This window comes from Ochotona princeps, chromosome 6, assembly GCF_030435755.1.
Source record: "Ochotona princeps isolate mOchPri1 chromosome 6, mOchPri1.hap1, whole genome shotgun sequence".
NCBI lineage: Eukaryota > Metazoa > Chordata > Mammalia > Lagomorpha > Ochotonidae > Ochotona > Ochotona princeps.
This window is the reverse complement of record NC_080837.1, coordinates 3,129,196-3,149,152: the sequence shown is the minus strand read 5'-3', so window position 1 is coordinate 3,149,152 and position 19,957 is coordinate 3,129,196. Positions and strand designations below refer to the sequence as shown.

The 19,957-nt window shown below is 57.2% G+C and overlaps 2 protein-coding genes across 4 annotated transcripts in view; one reads left to right on the top strand and one right to left on the bottom strand.

The window, feature by feature from the left end:
- NPTN (neuroplastin) overlaps positions 1 to 10,403 on the top strand; it is a 56,221-nt gene extending 45,818 nt beyond the window's left edge. For both annotated transcript variants that reach the window (XM_058665453.1, XM_058665454.1), the window contains 5 exons: positions 1,612 to 1,745; positions 3,128 to 3,401; positions 8,480 to 8,501; positions 8,945 to 9,020; positions 9,380 to 10,403. In XM_058665453.1, the coding sequence (XP_058521436.1) occupies positions 1,612 to 1,745; positions 3,128 to 3,401; positions 8,480 to 8,501; positions 8,945 to 9,005 (491 nt within the window). In that variant the 3' untranslated portion in view covers positions 9,006 to 9,020; positions 9,380 to 10,403. The remainder of the gene's footprint in view (positions 1 to 1,611; positions 1,746 to 3,127; positions 3,402 to 8,479; positions 8,502 to 8,944; positions 9,021 to 9,379) is intronic.
- Positions 10,404 to 10,466: 63 nt separating this feature from the next.
- REC114 (REC114 meiotic recombination protein) overlaps positions 10,467 to 19,957 on the bottom strand; it is a 75,972-nt gene continuing 66,481 nt past the window's right edge. The window contains exons 3-6 of one of the 2 annotated variants that reach the window (XM_058665455.1): positions 17,815 to 17,898; positions 15,201 to 15,383; positions 12,505 to 12,591; positions 10,467 to 10,652 (exon numbers count right to left, since the gene is read on the bottom strand). In XM_058665455.1, coding sequence (XP_058521438.1) covers positions 10,488 to 10,652; positions 12,505 to 12,591; positions 15,201 to 15,383; positions 17,815 to 17,898 — 519 coding nt within the window. In that variant the 3' untranslated portion in view covers positions 10,467 to 10,487. The remainder of the gene's footprint in view (positions 10,653 to 12,504; positions 12,592 to 15,200; positions 15,384 to 17,814; positions 17,899 to 19,957) is intronic. The other variant, XM_058665456.1, reaches the window with a different exon arrangement.

Sequence of the window (19,957 nt, the reverse complement as noted above, 5' to 3'; positions counted from 1 at the left end):
CATCTGTCAGACTGAGCAGGGCTGAGTGGCTGTGGGTGGAGGCCTTAGCTCCTCACTGTGAGGTGGCAGCTGCCCTCCTGCAGTGTGCCCTGGGTCCTGGCTTCCAGAGCTGCACCCCTGCTGGGGGTAGCCTGAATGTTGCTGCCCTCAGGAGGACGAGTGTAGGATCATCAAGGGTGTCTCCCTCATGTCATCACAGTGCGCACTCCTCGGGAGTGTTCTCTGACCGTTGCTGACAGGTGCCATGAGGCTGGGGGCCACTAGCCTGCTCAGCAGTGAAAGGACAGCGCTTTCTGCTGCTGCAGAGCTGCAGGGGCGCTGATGCCCTTGGCATTGGTAGTCTTCCTGCCCAAGGTGCCAGTGAGGCTCCTAACTCCCGGGTGAGTGGTTCAGGCCGTAGACTTATGAGTACAGTAGGGAGGGGGAATATTGCTGCATTTCATTGAGTGTTTCTTCAGAGAAAGCAAGAATGGATCTAACATTGATGATTTTCTTGTGGGTGTTAGCTTTTCTAGGTGTAGCCAGTGTGGGGCTAACTAAGCTGGTGGTATCTTGTAAGGCCACGTTCTAGAGAACACTCCAGAGGGTAAATGGAAGGCAAGCTGTTGGTGTTGTGAACACAGTCAGGACTGCTGACTGCCCTCCAGAGCCCTGCTGCCCAGCTGAAACCCGGGTCCTTTCCAGAGATGTAGGCCACAGGCCCCTCAGCCTGAGCCTGCTGTCGCCTGGGGCTGAGGCCACAGGGCCAAAGCTGTGAGCTGCCGGCTGGTGTCTGAGTGTGTGCCTTCCCCCGGCAACACTCCCCTGAGCTCTTCACCGGAGGTTCAGGGCCTGCTTGGCAGCTTCCCTGCAGTGCCGTCATCTTGACCTGATTTGTGCCCCAGTCCAACCAGGTGTGCTGTGTTCTGGCTGAGTGAAACAAGAGGAAGACAACCACACGAGCCCCCGCCTCTCAGGCCACGGCTCAAGCCGTAGATTACTGCTGTTGGTACAGTGGAAAGTAAGACTAATGAGTTAACCCCACTTAGGACTTAAGAATTTACTTCATCTTCAGACTTTCATGTGTTGGGTACGTCTTCCTGTGTAATCCTCAGAGCAGAGAACCCTGGCAGGGTGTTTCTCTCGGGGCTCTTGTTGTGGTTGCTTAGCTGGGTGTAGTGGGGCAGATTCCCAGCTGCCTGGGACACTGGCTGGATCTCCTGTGACCCCCCTGTTCTCTGTTGTGAAGAGTCTGTCTCTGGGAGAGTCGTGTCATTGGCAGTCACCATGTGCTGTGACAGATCTTGGCTGTCGGGGCTCCCTTTCCCTGTAATACCATCTGTAGGTTGTGCAGGTGTTTCAGGAAAGCCTTGGACTGCCAATTTTGTTTTGTGTTTCCTTTGAAGACAGGCCTGCATCCTTTCCTGGTGTATTAGAGCATGCCCTGCACTAGCAGAGCCTCACACGGTGATGAGCCTGACTGTCTCCTTACTCTGTTCTGCCCTGAAATGCCCTTCTCTGTGGACCTCTGAAGACTGGCAGTGCAGTTGGCAGCAGGGTCACTTGTGCAGTCGCTGTGCTGAAAGCAGTTGAAGGTGGGCTCTCAGGTCACGAGTTCATGTTTTTCCGCAGCTGCACCTGACATCACTGGTCATAAACGGAGCGAGAATAAGAATGAAGGACAAGATGCCATGATGTACTGCAAGTCAGTTGGCTACCCCCATCCCGAGTGGCTGTGGCGCAAGAAGGAGAACGGGGTGCTCATGGTGAGTGACAGGCAGCCCGGGGTCCCCGGATGTGTGCCCGCAGGTGGGGTGAGGCCGGGTCACCTGTCTGCTTTTCCAGTCTCAAGTCCGTTAGCTGCCACTTGCTGACCTCTGACTAAGAGAACGGCAGACAGGGAGAGGGCCCCCCTCCGCCCCCGCTGACAGAAGCGCTGACCGCCATGGGCAGGTGGGCAAGTGCCCAGCCGAGCATTTTCAGGAAGGCACCAAGCTTCCTTTCCTGGTTCCTAAGAGGGAATGCACCTTGGTTTTTGTCAGAAGAAGTTGGCATTACTCGGTGGGCATTTTAATCTCTTTGAAGACATGAGGCGTAGAGTTCCACACAGCAGAGCCTGGGTTTGCTGCCAGGCTCCAGCCTTCTGCTGATGCTGACTCTGGGAGGTGGCAGGTGAGTCCGTGGGAGCTGTGTGGGACACCTGGCCCAAGTTCTCAGTCCCTGCCCCAGCCCTGGTCCAGTCCCAGCCACTGCGAGCATTTAGGGTGTGAAGCCACAGATGAGAGTGGTGGGTGGTGGTGGTGTGTGTCCCTCTCAAAAAAAATAGGAAACTGGAGACTTCAGAATAGCTCTCTTCAAGCCATGAGTTCCCCCACATCAGCTGTACCCACGCATGAGCACAGACCAGCTAGAATCTTCAGGGGTGATCTTCCCCTGCACTCTTCCATTGCTAATTATGCATGAAGGGTTGAAGGGTAAGGATACCTGAGTCCGCCGTATTCCTGCCAGTGTCCTGTGAGGGCGTGCTCCCTCGTGGGGCCTCTGCGGGGTGTTCCTGCCAGCTCTTTGAGGAGGCCGCTGCCCGCCCCCGCACTCCACACCAGGCCTGAGGCTCCTCGCGGACCTTTCCGCTGTCTGCCTCCGGGGGCCAAGCTTCTCCCAGCCTGACTAACCTCACACTTCACAGGATGCGTGTCATGTGCGTGGTTGACTTGACAGTCTTTCCCTAACCCTAGAGGAAGGAAATCATGATATTCTCCCCACATGACAGAGATCCTTGTTTGGTGAGGAAATTTAAGATGCGTGAACTCCCCAAGGCTGAAGTGTCTGTGTGAATCACAGGCCCACGCTCCCAAGGTGCCTGGCTGGGAATGTTGCCCATCCTCTTGCTGCTGCTGTTACAAGTGGGGGCATTTACTACATGGTCAGGAGGGCCGGGGTGCCTGGTGGCACCTGGAGACATTTGGAATGCTGCTCTCTAAAGCCGGTTGGCCTGTCATGGCCATTGTTAATGCTGAGGGACAGTCATTAGTGAAGTACTCCAAAGGCTTTGGACAGAGGCACCACTCTCTGGGGGCAGTGGTGCCGTTCTCGGGGGCACTCGGGCAGTGGCTCACCAGCCTTCACCAGTGTTTTCTCACTTGTGCAGGATCTTGTCAATACCTCTGGCCGCTTCTTCATCATCAATAAGGAAAATTACACAGAGTTGAGCATCACGAACCTCCAGATCACGGAAGACCCTGGCGAGTACGAATGTAACGCCACCAACTCCATCGGCACCACCTCCGTTGTCACCATCCTCAGGGTACGGAGCCACTTGGCCCCACTCTGGCCTTTCTTGGGAATTGTGGCTGAAATCATCATCCTTGTGGTGATCATTGTTGTGTATGAGAAGAGGAAGAGGCCAGATGAGGTTCCTGATGGTAAGAACATCCCCACCCCAGAGTCCCGTTGGGCCCCACAGAGGACTTGGTCCCAGAAGGAAAGAAGGAGGGTCTGCCTGTTTCTCACACGCCACCTCGCCCCTCTTGTGAGCCATGATGCACTCGCTGCCTCTGGGTAGTGCCCTCCAGGCCTGGGTGACTGGGCAGCTGTCAGTCTTTGTCTAGCTCAGGAGCCACCCCCAGGCTGCGGGTCACCCGGCTATTGGGGCTCACTTCGGGTCTCTAACGGGTGGGCACCTGGCTGCCTGTCGCAGCCCTTGTGGGTCACTAGGATCAGTGGCCTTCAGTTCCCACAAGCAGTCCCTTGATTGGTCTTCAGGGCTCTCTTGTGCATGTAGAGCATCTGGCGTGTCCACCCACCCAGTTTGGGATGGGTAACCCCTGGCATCTGCCCAAGGCGGCGCCCCTAGCCAGTGCAGGGTCAGAGCAGGAGCAGGGGCAGCAGCAGAGCCTGTGAGCCCTGAGGCGGCGCCGAGAACAGGGCGGGGAGTCTTGGTGGATGGCCTGCAGAAGCATGCAGACGTCTTCTGTCTCTGCTCACGATTTCCATTTCCAACCCTGTGATGTCAGCTGGGGGATGCTGCTGATGGAAGCCCATATCAATCCTCCTCTGAGTTCCTCCTGCCCTGTCATTGCATGAAGAGGTGACTGGCCAACCAGCCACCGCTCTGTGGCCCATCACTGGCCAACCTGAAGAAGCTGACGTGGATGGATGGGCTGTTGCCCGTCGCAGTTTGGCTGCTCTTGGTGGCCACCAGTGCCCTTGCAGCTCTGTGTCCATCTGTCTGGGGCAGCCCAAGTGAGCCCCATGCTCCCCCAGAGAGCTGGGAAGACTTGCGTGCCAGCAGAGCCGCTCCCTTCCTCGCTGGTCTCCCAGCCCCTCGGACTTCTTACCTGCTGCATGTTGGGATGCACACATGATGAGAGAGGCAGCCTGCAGCCAGGCTAAGCTCAGTGCTGGCCTCTGTGATGCCTGTGGGAGACTTGGCGAGCTGGACGTGGGCACTGGACAGGTACAGGGCTGACCGGAGGGGCCCTGTGAATCTGGGGCCAGCTGCCTGGCACAGAGCACACCCGGGGGCTTCACTTCCCACCCTGCGGGAGAGACAGCCTACTAAGGACATACATGTATCCCTGCCCGTTCCCTCCAGTCTTACCTAACTGCGTGTTGGGATGTGCAGGCACACAGATCCGAGGGTGAAGGAGTAGCTGCATGTGCCAGGTGTTGTGGTTGGACCCTGTTGTCCGTCAGGCTCTACTCCTGCAGGTGCTGTCCCAGTGCCCCTTCTCAGTATGCCCCCAGCAAGGTCGGAAAAACAAGAGGCCAAAGATGCCTTCCCAGTTTGCCTTTCAACAGTAAGTCTGACTGGCTGCTGCTCTCCCCCAGGGAAGTGACCTCTTTCCTCAGCCACTGCACTGCTGGGCTGCTGTACAGCATATGCTGAAAGAGGGTCTGGGGGTTGTCTGCCTCACCAGGCCGGATGCCAGCCCAGGAGGCAGGTACTTTTGGTAGGCGTTCCCTGGCCTACCTGGAGGGGCTCCTGGGGAAACTGCCAAAGAGGCCTGCACTGGGCTTTTGTTGTTGTTGGGCTGTTGAAGGGCTGTTGTTGTAGGGCTGTCACGGAGAGGGGACAGGCAGCCTGGGCTCTGGCATCTTCATGCCACAGAGCCTCCCCCACCCCCACTGGTCCGCCCCTCTGGTTCCCTTTCCCTGGAAGTTGCCATCAGAAAAGCGGGGGAGTGACCCCACCTTTTCTTAGCCCTGGCCCACCCCTCTGCAGTCCCTCCGTGTCCCGCCCCCTTAGAAGGCGGCTCAGGTGCCCCCTCCTTGCACAGAAATACTTCCTTTATGCCAGGAGGAAAATGGGAATTGCGTTGGTGCCCCTGAGGTGTTTCTCGGCCAGTAGGTACTCTCTCTGGAGCCCCCTGCTGGAGTCTGGGGTGGTCTTTGCTAACTTCTTCCCGGGAGAACCACGCATGCACCTGGCAACCTGGAGACGGGTCTGTTGTCGCCAGGACGGTAAATCCTGCTGCAGCGGGCAGGGCTGGCTGCTCCCTCATCTTGCTGTCAGTGCATGTGACAGCTAAAGCTGTCTCTTGCCTCCAGAGCCCTGGTGGGTGGGGGCTGTGGGGGCCAGTGCCTCAAAGAGGCTTGTCTTGTAGGTGGGCTGTTTTCACCTCTGACCTTCAGTGCTTGTGGGAGCTCTGGGTTCCACCCCTGACTGCTCCCTGGATGCTCTGCTGGCCTTCCCCATGACACGCGCCACTGCGTCCTGCAGTCTTCCTTGCTGGTGCAGTGGCCGCCCGTTTCACCTTCAGATGCACATGGCAGCCTGGGCGATGGCTCCGGGGGTGAGGAGAGCCTCAGGCCCTCCCCTGTGGTGCAGGGTTACAGCAATCCAAGCGTCGTCCTCAGGGTCCTGTGTGCATGCTGGGATCAGTTCTGTTGGCACGACAGAGGGGACTTTCTAGTTACTGACGAAGAGCTGTTTGCGTCGGGGTGGCATCTTTCATGGCTCTGGTACAGCCACACTCTTGCTGACCCTGGATGGAGGAGCTCTCCTAGGTTCCAAGCTCTGACAGTTGGCCACAGCGTCTAGTCTGGTGGCATGCGAGGTCTTACGGTGAGCTGCGTTGGATGAACAGCGTTACTTTCAAATGCTGTCCCAGATCAGTGCCTCTGAGATGTGACAGGCGACCTCCCCAGGACACAGTGTGGTGGGGCCAGTAAGGAGATGTGTCCCTGCTGAGTTCACAGCAGCCCTGGTGGGCTGGCAAACGAGGGGTCAGAGCCTGCTCCTGTTATTTGGACTTGAAGCTGCGTTTTTGGAGGTGACACTAGATGGGGCAGTTTGTTCCCCAGAGTACCGTAGAGCAGCTGTCTGGACCCTGAGGGCTGTGGGCAGCAGCGGGAGAAGACCACGGGCACACACAGGGCAGGGCGTGCAGCCCTCCGCCCAGCCACGGTGGCTCCTCAGGACAGTCCCGCTAACTGCTTGTGGCCTGAGGGTCTGGGCTGTGTTGACACTTGTCGGTTACTGTGACTTCTTTTTTTTTTTTCCCCCTTCAATTGCATCAAACCCTTAACCCGTGGTGGTAAGTGAGCGATCTGCATGCTTTTGGAGTCTGTTCAATCTCCGCTTCAGTCTATACGATGCACAGTTCATGATGTTAACACTTTCCCAAGTTTACTTCATTCACTTTCACAACTAATTTGGATTTCAGTTTGCTGTTTAATCCTCATTTACTTTGATTTTTATACCCTTTGCTGTAGCTCTGTTCTTTCTTCTCTCTCGACTGACCTGTTGAGGCTCGTTTGTTGTCTGGCCTGTGTGGGAGACCATGCTGCGCACAGGGCGTGGGCGTGGGGGGCCGTCCTCTATGTGCTCAGTCAGCAGCCCCGCTGGGTGTAGCAGGTGGAGGTGGTACCCAGGAGTCGGGCCCCACGAGCGCCACACACTGCACTCGCTGGCACATGCTCTGCTGGAGGAGGCGGCGGCTGCTGCGTGCAGTCCTTGAAGGGCCATGCTGGGGGTTGGATGGCAGGGCAGGGCAGGGCACCCTCCCCCTGGAACAGACTGGTGTGGGCTGTATGCAGTGGCCATCATGGCCCCCCACCCCTGCTTTTCTCTAGTTGGGAGTAGGCGGTGACATTTTTGGATTGTCTTGTGTCAGGACTTGGTCTGTCCGGGTGCACAGCCAGAGCACTGGTAGTCTGTTTGCTCCTGGGTCTGTTGCCGCCCACAGGGCTGAGCTCTCGGCACGGGGCTGGGCTGGCTTGGTGGGCATCTGAGCAGTACCCGTCCCGCGTGTGGGCCGGGCCGGGCTGTGTCCGAGTCCCAGTGTGTCGTGTGCCTGTCTCAGTCGCGCTGTTGTTCAGACTCCCGTGGACACCGGTGTTGCTAGCCTGTTGTTCTGGCTGATGAGTCATTGGTTTGTGATAACTTCTTTTGTTTTTTTTTTTTCTTTTGAAACCCCTCTTTGCTCCGGTCACTGTGTGTGCTGGCCGTGGCTTTGCCTCTCCGTTGCCTTGAAGGAACAGGTGGAGCAATGTCTCCTCGGCCAGACATTCCTCCTGACATGTGCTCTGCCGACGCCTACACTCAGACTGACTCCATAACTGCTTCATGTGCACCCAGCCCCCTTGTGGAATCCTGCTGAGTTTTTCTAGAAACCCCCGTAAAATCAAACTTGTGATTTGTGTAGTCCCCTGAGTGCTAAAAGCAAATTAGGAAGCATTACTTTGTCCCTCCCCTTTGTCAGTCTTTAAGAAAAAACAAACAACACCTTGTGTAACTCTGCTTAAAAGAACAAGTTGCCTCTCATTGAAACAGGAAAGAAAAATGTGGAAATTGGAATCATAAAGTACCAATGTAAGAGATTTCCTGAGCTCTCATTATCCATGCTGTTTGATTTAGGAGGAAACAAAACAAAACTCCCAGCCTCTGGGTTAGGGTCCCGGTGTCGACCCGAGAGTCCTGCTTGGAGGGACGTCACTACTCGGCTCTCCTGGTGTGGCTGGCACACTGCGCCCCAGCACGCGCATGCTTGCTGCTGGCCCAGCCCAGCAGGGTTGACCCAGAATTAAGAAGGTGGGACTGTGGTGGCTTCCTGTAGGACAATGTCCTCTGGGGCGTGGATGTGGCTCTCGTACATCCCGAGCCATCTGGTCCAGTGTGGGCCCTTTGCCACAAGAAAACACACAGCAGGATTTTACAACTGAGATGTCAGTGTCCTCCCATCCGAGTGAACCACTGGAACTTGGGGACAGGCAGAGGGGGACGCTCTCGCAGCCTCTGTCCACTACAGTTGCAGTTCTTCATGAAAGCATTCAAAGTGTTAACTAAAACCATTGAACCCACACACCTGCCATTGAGACTTGAGTCGAGAGATAACAGCTCCATGAGTGTTTGCACCTCAGACGGAATGGCCTTCTGCTGCTCTGACAGCCATGTCTGCCACTTGCAGTGTGCTCGGCCCCTCGTCTCTGGGCAGAATCTTAACAGCTGTCTCCTTTCTTCCCTCACCTGGCGCATGCTCAACCCGGACACGTGCAGATGACGAACCAGCTGGGCCCATGTAAGTGCTGCACTGCTGGGGGGATTGGGGCATCTTCACGTCAGCCAGGTGGAGGCACCCAGGAGTGAGCGGGGACAGGACCGCCTGGGTGCAGCTGTGGGTCTGCTGGGAGGTGGGGTTGCAGCTGTGTCCTGGCCACCCACGTGCAGGGCCATGCAGACAGCCGACAGCCCTGGAGCTGAGCGTTCTTCATGGCCTGTGTGCTTACGTGCAGCATGTGGGGAAGAGAAGCTGACATAATGGGGGCTTCAGGCTTTGCAAGGATGAAGTGATGCTTGCATCAGTCCCTGGGACCCAGGGGAGACCAGGGGAGGGATGTGGCGTGCGTGTGTGTGTGTATGTATGTGCGCATGCACGTGCTGCCATGCCAGGGGAGGGCAGGAAGTGCGAGGTCGAGTTTCCGTGTGTTCGGTTCACTCAGCTCATGCCTGTGTCCTCCACAGGAAAACCAACTCGACGAACAACCACAAAGATAAAAATCTGCGCCAGAGAAACACAAATTAAGTACCTGCTTCTCATGTAAGTATGGGTGCCTGCAGGAGCCTGGAAGGTGGTGTGGGTGCATGCCTACTGACTGAGCTGCTGGGTGCTCCCTCCACGGCCCCAGCAGCCGGCCCCGTGTGCCCAGCCGTGCTGCCGCCCAGTCACGTCAAGGCTGTCAGGCCGTGTGATGTCCACTGCTCCAGTGCCTTCCAAGGGAGTACGCCTTGCTGTTGTGGTGTTAGCCTCCTTGTGTTTGCTCTGAGGGCTGGGCAGACACGTGCAGAGCCGACGTCAGGCCGCCAGGTCCCTGAGCTGCAGCAGCTGAGTGTCACAACATGTGTGCTTGTCCCTGGGGGCAGTGAAAGTGGTCTCTCAACGTCCCTCTCTCTCTGCAGTCTTTAGGTTCCTGAAGCTGGGGGCAACGTGACCTGCTAAATCTCCCGCTTGGGCCGCCCTGGTCGTCCCCCCTCAAGTGAGCAGCACCACGATGACTGTCTAAAGCATGCCTTACGTAGCCTCTCCTGTAAGGGGGACCTAGCCAGGTACATGTTACACAGTGCTTCAGTGTAGGAGGTGTACGCTATTTTGGGCTTGATGTGCTGTGAATGTTGCTTTTTTTCCTTTGTTAAAACACTGAGACAGAAGTGAAAATTGACCTTCTGGGGTCAGACCGTGCATGCGCCATTTTTCACTTAATGCAGCTGTTAAATTGGCAGAGCTCTAAAGCGCACTGCTGCCATCTAGTGGCCATTTTTTGTAAAGGACAGCAAAACCTACAGATATATACAGTATATAAATATATAGATCTATATATTTATATTTTGGGGGGGTGGGAGAAATCCAAAATCAAGTAAATGCTTGTTTCCTTTTTAAGCTGCTGATACTCATCCTTTATTGTATGTTACCATGAGGAAATTGTGCAGTGGTGGCACATACAGAGGGTAGTCCAAACTGCCGCTCATGCTAAGGGCTTACCCTGCGACTCCACCAAGGGGCTGGAGCAGTCCACGGGGGGACTAAGGAAGTAGACGTATGCTTGTTTTCTGAAGTGGTTTTTTTTGTTTGTTTAAACATGTAAATTCTCAAATCCTTTTTGCACTGATGTGTTAGACCTTACTGTACATTCAATCAAAGCAAACTTTTATAATTTACCTTTTGTTTCCAATGACCTGGAAATGTGTTCGCATGGTGATACTCTATGCAACTCTATTTAGACTTTTCGGTTTGACACTGTATTTTCACACTGACGTAATGACTGACGGTAGATTCCATGGCTGGACTGACTAGGCCCTCCTGCGGTACGTACCTTGTAGATGCATGTGTTTGTGTAACTGTTGAAGTGCAATGATGTACAAAAAAAAAATGTGGATTCACCAGTTTTTAAAAATAAAACATTGATAAAAGGTGTTTGACATAATATTCCTTATTCCAGTTTCTTTAATTTCTGAAAGAAGCCTATGCCAGTACTCAGCTGTTCCTTAGGTGACACACATACAGGGGGCGTTACTTGCTCGGCCCCAACAGCTTCCTCAGCTCCTTTTCCACGTCTTCCACGAACGCCGGGAAGTGCTGGTCCAGGAGGCACTGGCGCAGGAAGGGTCCCAGCTCCTCCGCAGCCCACGGAGTCTGGTGGTAGGCCAGGGGCAGCTCCTCTGAGGCCAGGATGGCCTGTAGGGGGAGAAGGGAGCAGGTGAGGGCTCTGCACGCAGCAGGGGACTGGCACAGGGCTCCCCCAGCACTGTGCATCCTGCCAGCTGCAGGTCGTAGGCATGGGATGAGAAGACAGGACCCGGCAAGGGGTCGGTGTGTCCGAGGGGCAGGCAGGCTCTGTAATCTCCTGCTGCAGTCAGGACAATCTGTCCTTTTCCATTGCAGTGCCAGCTGGGGACTTGGCACCCGGGACCTCACTGCCTCCCAGCTGTGCCTCTTCCACACGCTGTGGACTGTCTGAGAACTGAGCACAGAGACCACTTGGCTCCAGGACATGGGTCCTCACCCAGAGGTGATGCTGGGTGGCACCTAACTAGAGGACATGTGGGTGGCCACACTGACACTCACACGGGGCTGTGGGGAACGGGGTTCTTGGCTCCCAGTGCAAGCGTGTGCTGTTCCCGACAGGCCCCGCTGCTCCCCACTCTCCCGCACTCGGTCTCATTAGCGTTCGTTTCTCAGCTTCAGCCGTTCTGAGCCTGTGGTTTCACTCTCCTCCCCCACCCCTTTCCCGGCCTTGGCCTGCCATGACCAGTAACATGGGGAGCCTGTTCCCCAATCACCTGCTGCCTGCAGCTCCCCAGCCTCAGGAAGCGTCAGGTCAGCAGCGGCCGGGGGGTGCGCCAGCCCCGAGCATCATGTCCTCTGGCACAGGGAGAGGGGCGGGGCTGCTGTGTTGCCTTTCTCTGATGGATTCACTTTGTAGATCCAGATCCGCTCAGGATTGTGCCCAAAGGTACAGACACCAGACGCAAGCGCCCTGGGCCTTGCCTCTGTGGAGGCAGCTGCTGCCAGGAGCATCCTTCCGAATCTGGCACGTGGCTCGGTGACAAGCAGCCCCACAGGCTGCCGCGTGGCTTCCCTGGGAAGCAGTGCTGAGGCAGCGGGAGTGCCTGTGGCAACTGCCAGGCGTGGCTGGCGGTGGCAAACCCTGTGACGCAGCACTTAGGCTGTGGCGGCTTTCTGTGTGCGCTGGTGTAGTGGGGTCACAGGCGCTCAGCTCTGCCACCAGGGGGGACAGGTGCTCAGATCGGGAGACTGAGTACTCCTAAGGAGCAAGCCCCAGGGGCTCTGCCCAGGCCTGCACTGCTCCAGGCTGGGCCAGTCAGACCCTCGCACGCCGCCACGCCCTCACTGCTCCCTGCCTCTCGTGTCCTCGGCAGCCTGGGCTCTCCCTGGCGCCATGCACACGCAGGCATCAGGAAGTCGGCCCTGGATCTGGGCCTCAGCTTCTGAGTTCCCCACCCCAGGTGAAGGACGTGGACGGGACACAGCCAGCAGAGGCTCACCTAGCAAGACTGGTAGAGCAAAGCTGGAGGGAAGGCTGCAGGGTCCATCTGCTTGGATGGGAGACAACAAGGATGGATGGTTTTTAAGATGCCCTCGAGAGGCAGGGTGGCAGGCCTTCCACATGGCCATAGCTGCTGTGGCTGGCCTGAGGCCAGGAGCTCCGGTAGTGCTGCCCATGGAGCCTTCCTGCAGCGAGCATTCACAGGAGAGGAACCATAGCAGGCAGGGCGCCAACCAGCCTTCACAGCTGGGCCCTGGTGCCTGCCTGAGCCCTGGGTCCAACCCCAGGCCCATCTGGCTGTCAGAATGGTTCCGGACCACCTCGTTCCTGAAGGGCATCTGGTGGCTTCCCTCCCTTCTGGGAAGGGTGACGGGGAAGCTCTCCTGCCCTGGTTGCTAGGAAGGCTGGCACCCGGGCCAGCACTGGTCTGTGTGCACCGTCTCCCACAGGGGGCCGTCAGGGCGTGAACAGACAGGCACACCCAGGGGCTGGAAGAGGGAACACGGGCCTCAGTGCTACCTGAGCGAGCTGCGGCACGGAGGTGCTTGTTCCTGGCCCGCTCGGGCCCTCCATCCCACACACCCGCTGCCCTGGGTTCTGCTGGACCTGCAGGAAAACAGCAGAATCAGGAGACAGGACTGCTGCCCACCCCAACCCCACTGCCACAGGGTGGGCAGACAGGTGCGTTCCTGTGGAGAGGAGGCAGCTGTCAGCAGAAGGCTGGCCGCTGGGGTCCTGGGCGTTAGTGCCCCTGGCCCGGGGCCAGCTCCCAGCCTGCAGGCACCACTGCGGGGGAGTCAGCACTTCGCCTCTGTCTCTAGAGAGGGTCCCTCAAGGAATAAGGTTCTATTTCATCTCACGTTAGCCATTCCGAAGGAGCTGGTTCTGTGCAATTGCCCGCCATCTTCACTCAACCCATCTGGGCTGCTGTGCCCCCGACAGTGGGCGAGACTGGGGATGGAGAGCCCTGCCGTGGGAGGGCTGCCCGGGGAGGGGGATGGGAGTGGTAGGCAGGTAGGCAGGAAGCACAGGAGGGCTGTGCCAGCCCCTGCATCTGCACGGTGGGATCCTCGGGAAAGATGAGGGCTGCAGACTCAGGGCCCGCTGCCCCCTCCAGGCAGACAAGGGCACAACAGTGAGGGGCTGGAGCAGGCCAGGAACCCCAATGTTAACGTGGTGCTCAGAATTGCACCACAGCATAGCTGCCATGTGGGTCCAGCCCCAGCTCTGGGCACCTCTTGGGGGGCATGGTGGGCACTGCACACGGGAGCCACACCTCTGCCCCTGCCCTTCCACCCCTGCTGGGGGTGGGGTGGCAGGCAGGAAGTGAGGTTGCCTTGGAAGCCCTTCGGCTGAGAAACGCCTGCAGAAAAGTGAGAACAGAAGTATGAGCCAGGAAAAACTCAAAGTAAGGTGGGATGAAGTGTACCTGGAAAGAAGGGAGTGGTGGGGACTGGAAAGTGACATGCCTGGGTACAGGAGCACAGCGGGAGGGCCTGCGTTCTCCCCAGCCCAGGAGCAACACCCCAACCTCGTGCCGAGGCCATTGGACCCGGCCAGAGGGCTGTGCCCACAGGACTCCCAGGTGTGCCCCAATGGAAGCTACCCCTACATGAGGAAGACACTGGCGTCCAGCGCAGTCAGGAATGATGCCCTCTGTGTCCTGCAGGCTGGGGGGTGGGGCTGGGCATGCTCTGCTGTGCCCCAGCCTTGCCCTCCTGGCCCAAGGTCCCAGCCCCAGGGAAACAGACCCATGAGTCCAACCTAGATCCATCTCAACACCAGTGACCAAGGTCTTGGGGCATGCTGTGTGGCTGTGTCCACTCAGATGTCGGTGGAGACCAGGAAAGGCTGGGGAGGGGAGGGGAAAGGAGGTGACCCCATCACCCACAGCCCAAGTTCTTGGGCTTCTGAACCCACATGAGAGACCTAGGAGAGGCTCCTGGGCTTGGCTGTTGAGGCCATGTGGGTAGTAAACCAGCCAGTAAGCCCTCTGTGTAACTGCTTTTCAAATAAGTATAAATTTTAAAGAAGACAGGGAGGTTTCCTGTCACTTTTTAGGGTTTGCCAAGCTAGCCACCTGGGAACAGCCTTTGCAGCCAGGGCTCTGCCATGTGTGCCAGGAATGCCCTGCCTTCCTCGTCTGAAGCACCTATGGCAGGCCACCCGGGCCCCGACACGGAGGTGTGCAGTGTGTGGACCTGCAGCTGGGCCTCAAGAGGCATGTGGCAGGGGAGGTGCTTTCCAAAGCACCAAGTCTGTTTGGCAAACAGCACATCCCGCAGGAAGCTGCGTGGCGCCTGCTCACAGTCGTTGTGGCCTACATTGTGAACCCACGTTCACCTGGGTCAGAGTCTCAGTGCTGGTGACGAAACTGGGTGTGTGAGTGGTTTTGGTTAAGGGAGACAGTGGGACACAGGGATGGGGGAACCAGCTTTGGGGAGTCACTTGCCCACAGCAAAACTAACAGAGCCCGGGTAGGGTGGGCGGAGGGGCTGCCAGCCCAGGGCTGGGAGGGAGCCCGGAGACAACTTTTCTCCTACGAGGACAGAGCCGCATGCAGGCTGCTGCATGCCAGCTGCCACCCCTACCCCTCTCCCCGTCCTGCCCACAGCCACACTCAGAGGTATCCTCACTTTCACAGAAAGCCATGGGCGTGCCCTGCCACCCAACCCTGGCAGCAATGGCTACTGCCAGGCTGGCTAGCATGCTGAGGCTGAAGGCAGCTACAGCACTGACCCCAGCCATGCAGCTGTGCCTGCATCTGCACACAGTGCCTTGGGCTGTGTGTCTCTCCCCGTCAGCCCTGGGGATGGCCATGAAGCCCACAGGGCAGGCACAGGTGGTCTGGGATCTTAGTTTCCCTCACATTCTGTCACTCTTGCAGTGGAAGGCTGGCCTTGTTCCCCACCCCCCACCCCCGAGGGAAGCCCACAGCCTGCCCAGGGAGCTGTGGAGGCCCCAGGACTGTGCCCGTGTTAGCTCTGGTGTCAGCTACCGGAGCTGATCACACTGAGCTGCCCAGGTGCCCACAGTGAGAAGACAGGGCGTTCCCGGAGCTGTGGGTCCCCGGGCCACACCTCCACAGCCCCATGCTTCATGCTTGGCCTCCATCTAGTGGCTCAGGGCTGACATGACATGACCAGAGTTGAGCTAGCATCCAGGTCACCTGCAGGCCTGGGGAAGACGCCCTCGTCATGCCCATGGCTACTTACTCCCTGCTGAAGTGGCCTGCACTCCAGGCCACCGTCCTCCTGGCTGTCCCCTGCCAGCAGCACAGGGCCGGGGATGTCCACGGGCACATACTGGGCCAGGCTCTGTGTGCAGCTGCAGCAGTTGGCCAGCGCCTGCTCCCTGGACTCGCCAGCGAACTGCACCCGGAACATGCGGCTCTTGTTCTGTGGGGCAGATCAGAGTCAGGCCCGGGGCCAGCAGCCTCACCTGTGGTGCAGACACTGGTAAGAAGGAAGGGTGCTACCCTGCCGGCAGTGCCGGAGGCCCCGGGCCAGCTTTATGCCAGCACTCACTCATCAGTACCGAGCGAAAGAAGGGCAGGCCTTTCATGGTTCACAGTGGCCGAGCAAGGCACGTGGGACACACACACACTGCGACTGCTACATGCCTGGTCCTCATCAGGCATCATGCATCCTGCAAAGCCAGGGATCAGGTCAGAGAAGAGGGAGATGCGGGGGTGTCATGGGGTGGAACAAGACGGCCCCACCCCCAGGGGCTGCATTCATACGTGAGTGGACTTTCCATGGGGCCAAACATGATGGGCACGCCCAGGAAGCTTATGTCCAGCCTTGCCTCCCACCAGAGCTACAAGGTTTTCACAGGCAGGCTGTGCTGTGTGCACGGGGCCCCTTTCCTGCACCCCGGCACTGTTCTCTGTACCAGACAATGAGTGGAAGGGGGTCTGAGCAGCATACACAGGACCTCACCGCCCTGGGAGGTCAGCACTGTATGGCAAGGTGGGGAAAGTAGTAAGAAAAAAAAATTTAAGTTGCTTTCAGATTATAAAATCTCCTGGGCTCAGTATAATGGCCTAATGGCTAAATCTTCACCTTGCATGCACTGGGATCCCATATGGGTGCCGGTTCTAATCCCGGCAGCTCCACTTCCCATCCAGCTCCCTGCCTGTGGCCTGGGAAAGCAGTCAAGGACGGCCCAAAGCCTTGGGACCCTGCACCCATGTGGGCGACCCAGAAGAGGCTCCTGGCTTTGGATTGGCTCAGCTCCGACCATTGTGGCCGCTTGGGGAGTGAACCAGCGGATGGAAGATCTTCCTCTCTATCTGTCCTCCTCTCTGTATATATGCCTTTCCAAAAAAAATTTTTTTTCAAATTTAGTTTCCTAAAAAAAAAAAAATCAACAGAAATTACCTTATCTTGTTTAAAAGGAGGCTGAACTTAAAAAACTGGTAAGTAGCTGGAACTTGGAGGAATGCCATTCTTGAGGGAGGTCCCACATACACTGCTGGTGCCCTGTCGCCACGGCACAGCATAGACTCATACATGATCATCACTCCCTGCCGCACATGGCACAGCGGCTGGGGCACCATGCGTGGGGGCCAGGCACAGGGACCTGGCCATTTCGAGTGCGGGACATGAACACCCAGGGGCGGGTGTTTAAATCTGAGCTCTACTCTGGATCCCAGCTCTGCTACCCCATACGGGAGGCAGCACTTTTTGCCACATGTGTGGGAGAACTGGCTAGGGCCCAACTCTGGCCTCCACCTGGCCCTGACCCTAGCCAGCCTCCTTGGGGGGGTGGCGGCGAACCAGAGGCTGAGGGACACATGTGTGTGTGTCTCCACTTTCCCAATAAAGGTGACTCGGTACTGTGTTCCTGGTGGGGAATCATAGGCAACCAGGTCCCCACTGTCACAGATGGTCCCTGCCACAGGCAGGCTGCTTAGTGCCTGCATCCCACCACACAGGGACCGGCCGGCTGCCCCGTGATTCCCTCATGGGCCATGGAACGGGTGTACGAGGCAGACCCTCCCAGGATGACTGGCAGTGAGTGGCGTGAAGCCAGAGGAAGTGAGCACCTGTTCCCAGGTTCCTCAGTGAGCAGGAACGGTGCTTTGCACAAGGGTGACCGCAGATGGACTCTGACCTGCGCCCAGATACCTGCTGGCTGTGGCACCCACTCCGAAAGGCAGCCGGGTGTACACTGCAGTCACGGTGAGTTTTACTTTACCCTTCATGGGTGGAAGCTGCAGTTAGACCCAAGAGAAGTCAAAGCCTGCACAGCAGAGTGGGACCTGACCCACGCTCCGCCCACGGAGTGGGGTGCATGGGACTGCCACGTGACCGGTGTGTTCTCAGCCGCCTAGGACCGGGCGGTCCTCCCCCAGACACGATGCCCGTGCTGGCAGCAGGGCCGGGGCGCTGCAGGTGGGGATGCCTCAGGCCTAGCAGCAGTTACCCGGGCGTCCTGGTCTCTGCCAGCATCACACAGCAAGGCTGGGAGCAAGTGCCCCAGCCCCAGGTTTAACCCAGCTGCGGAGCAAACAATTTTCAGTTTTTAATGTTAAAGAGGAAAATAAAAAGCTGCAGAAGACAAACCCAGGGCAGCACAGGTATGTCAGCCGGGGGAGTCCCCGTGTGCTTCCCCACCCCCGCAGCTCAGTCAGCTCCTTCAGCCTCCACCACCTGCCCAGGCTGTCACCCCACAGCCCTGGGTCTGAATGTGGCTCAGGATGCAAACTCTGCTGGACACGTGTGTCCTCCCCACCTACCGTGTCCTCCAGGGAGGGAACCTCTCCCAGCCCCACCCCTCCAGGTGCACAGAAGGGCAGGCAGCAGCCAGCGCGTGTAAGCTTGCCTTTACCGTGGTTCCAAAGAGCAGACAGTCCACACGTCTCACAATCTTCAACCAGCTCCGGCTGCCAATGAGTGAGAACCCTTCCTGAAACAAAACCACAGGGCCAGGTCAGCAGTTGCAGGGAGGGACCCAGCTGTGGCCATCGCAGGTGACTGCACGTGGGGCGGGGTGGGGGGGCATGCACCTGCGGCTCCCACCTGCTCAACTGAGGAACCGACAGAAAGCACAGTGGCCACAGTCCTCTTGTCCGCTATAAAACGAACCTCCGCCTTGGAGATTTGCCAAATCTAACTGCTATTCCTGCAGGAGGAGGGGCTGGCCATCCTGACCCATTCCCATCCACGGTGGCCACGTGGACATGTGGCTCTGCCCGAGACCCTCTCTCAGGCTGTGTCCGCAGACTGCTCCTCATCCTCTCTCCATCTAAAACAGCAACAAAGGCATGGGTTGGGGGTGGTCAGGTCTCAAAGCAGATGGGTGAGCCAGTGGAGAGGACACCGGAGGCAGCAGCAGCTCAGGGCCAGCAGCCCGCCCAGCCCAAGCGGTCCACGGAGGCATCGTTTGTCTGTGTGGCACACAGGGACCTGGGCCCTGGCTCTGCAGCCACAGACGCAGAAATCCCTCTGCCCCGGATGCCCCCGTCACTCGGCCCTCACAGAATCCCCTTCCGAAACCTGAGTGCGCCTGCAGTGGCCACCCGCCCAGAAACCAAAATCCAGGGAAAGCAGTGTGGCTTTGCTCGCCAATGCCTTTATTTATTAAAAAAAAAAAAAATTCAATGATGCTGATTCTCAGATTCTTATCATTGATAAATTTTCTTTTGCCTTTTTGTTCTAACAGAAAAGGATTCATAATTTATGAAAACCCCAGGATTTGCACCCTTAGTGCTGGTGATCAATGTAATAGAAATTGATTAATACTGGCCACTGCAGGTCCCACCGGTGCGTGCTCCTGGCGCGCGCTCCCCTGCGGGTGCTAGTGCAATAGACACGCTGATTTCTCCCCGCAGCCAGCAGCCCGCAGGCGGTCACTTACTTCACACAGACCACTCCGATGCAGGCCTGTGTGCTAGAGTCACCTTCGTCCCACAAGCTCAGGAACAAGTGTCCACAGAGGGCAGCTACACCACACGATACTGCACAGCTGGCAAGAGCACCCCGTGGGCGAAGCCTCCGCCTGCTGGAGTCCTGGCTGCTCCATCTCTGATCCATCCACCCAGTGAACAACCCAGGAAAGGTAGTGGAAGCTAGCCCAACAGCCTGGGCCTCTGTCACCCACGTGGGAGAGCCAGGGGAAGTCCTGGTCCCGGCCTTGGCCAGTCGGAGGGAACCAGCGGATGGAAGCCTCTCTCCCTCTCAATCTCTTGGCAACTCTGCCTTTCGAATTAATAAATACGTATATTTTTAAATAATCAATGTTCCAACAGTGTCAGGGAAAAGATACTTGAATCACAAATGTAATGAAATTTTGTAGAATGACTCAAAAGTTGGTGGATTGTTTTTAAAGATTAATTCGTTTCTATTGAAAAGGCAGATCAGATCCGTAGAGAGAAGCAGAGACGGGAAGATCTTCCATCTGTTGGTTCACTCCCCAACTGGCCACAACTGGAGCTGAGCTGATCCAAACCAGGAGCCAGGAGTCTCTTCCGAGTCTCCCATACAGGTGCAGGGACTCAAGGTTTTGGTCCATCCTCTACTGCTTTCCCAGGCCACAAGTAGAGAGCTGGAAGGGAAGTGGAGCAGCTGGAGTACCAACTGGCATCCATATGGGATCCCAGCACTTGCAAGGGGGGAGGATCCAGCCACTGAGCCATCACACCAGGCCAAGTTGGTGGAATATTTAATATTTCATTTAACCTAATACGTCAAAAAACACTTCAACACATGAACCATGTGAAATATCATTAATGAGACTGAGCCATATCAATGACGCGTATATTCTGTGCTCATGCCACATCTCAACTTCGTGGTCTTCTCAGCAGTTACTGTGAAATGTGGCCCTGACAACATGATGCATTTAAATCTACTAACGTTATATGCCACTTCCACCTTCAAGCCAATGCCAACCCCAACCCCAATGCTGGGTTCCCCGACATGTGATGCAGTCGGGAACCCCCTGAAGGTGGCTCAGGAGCATCCAGCGG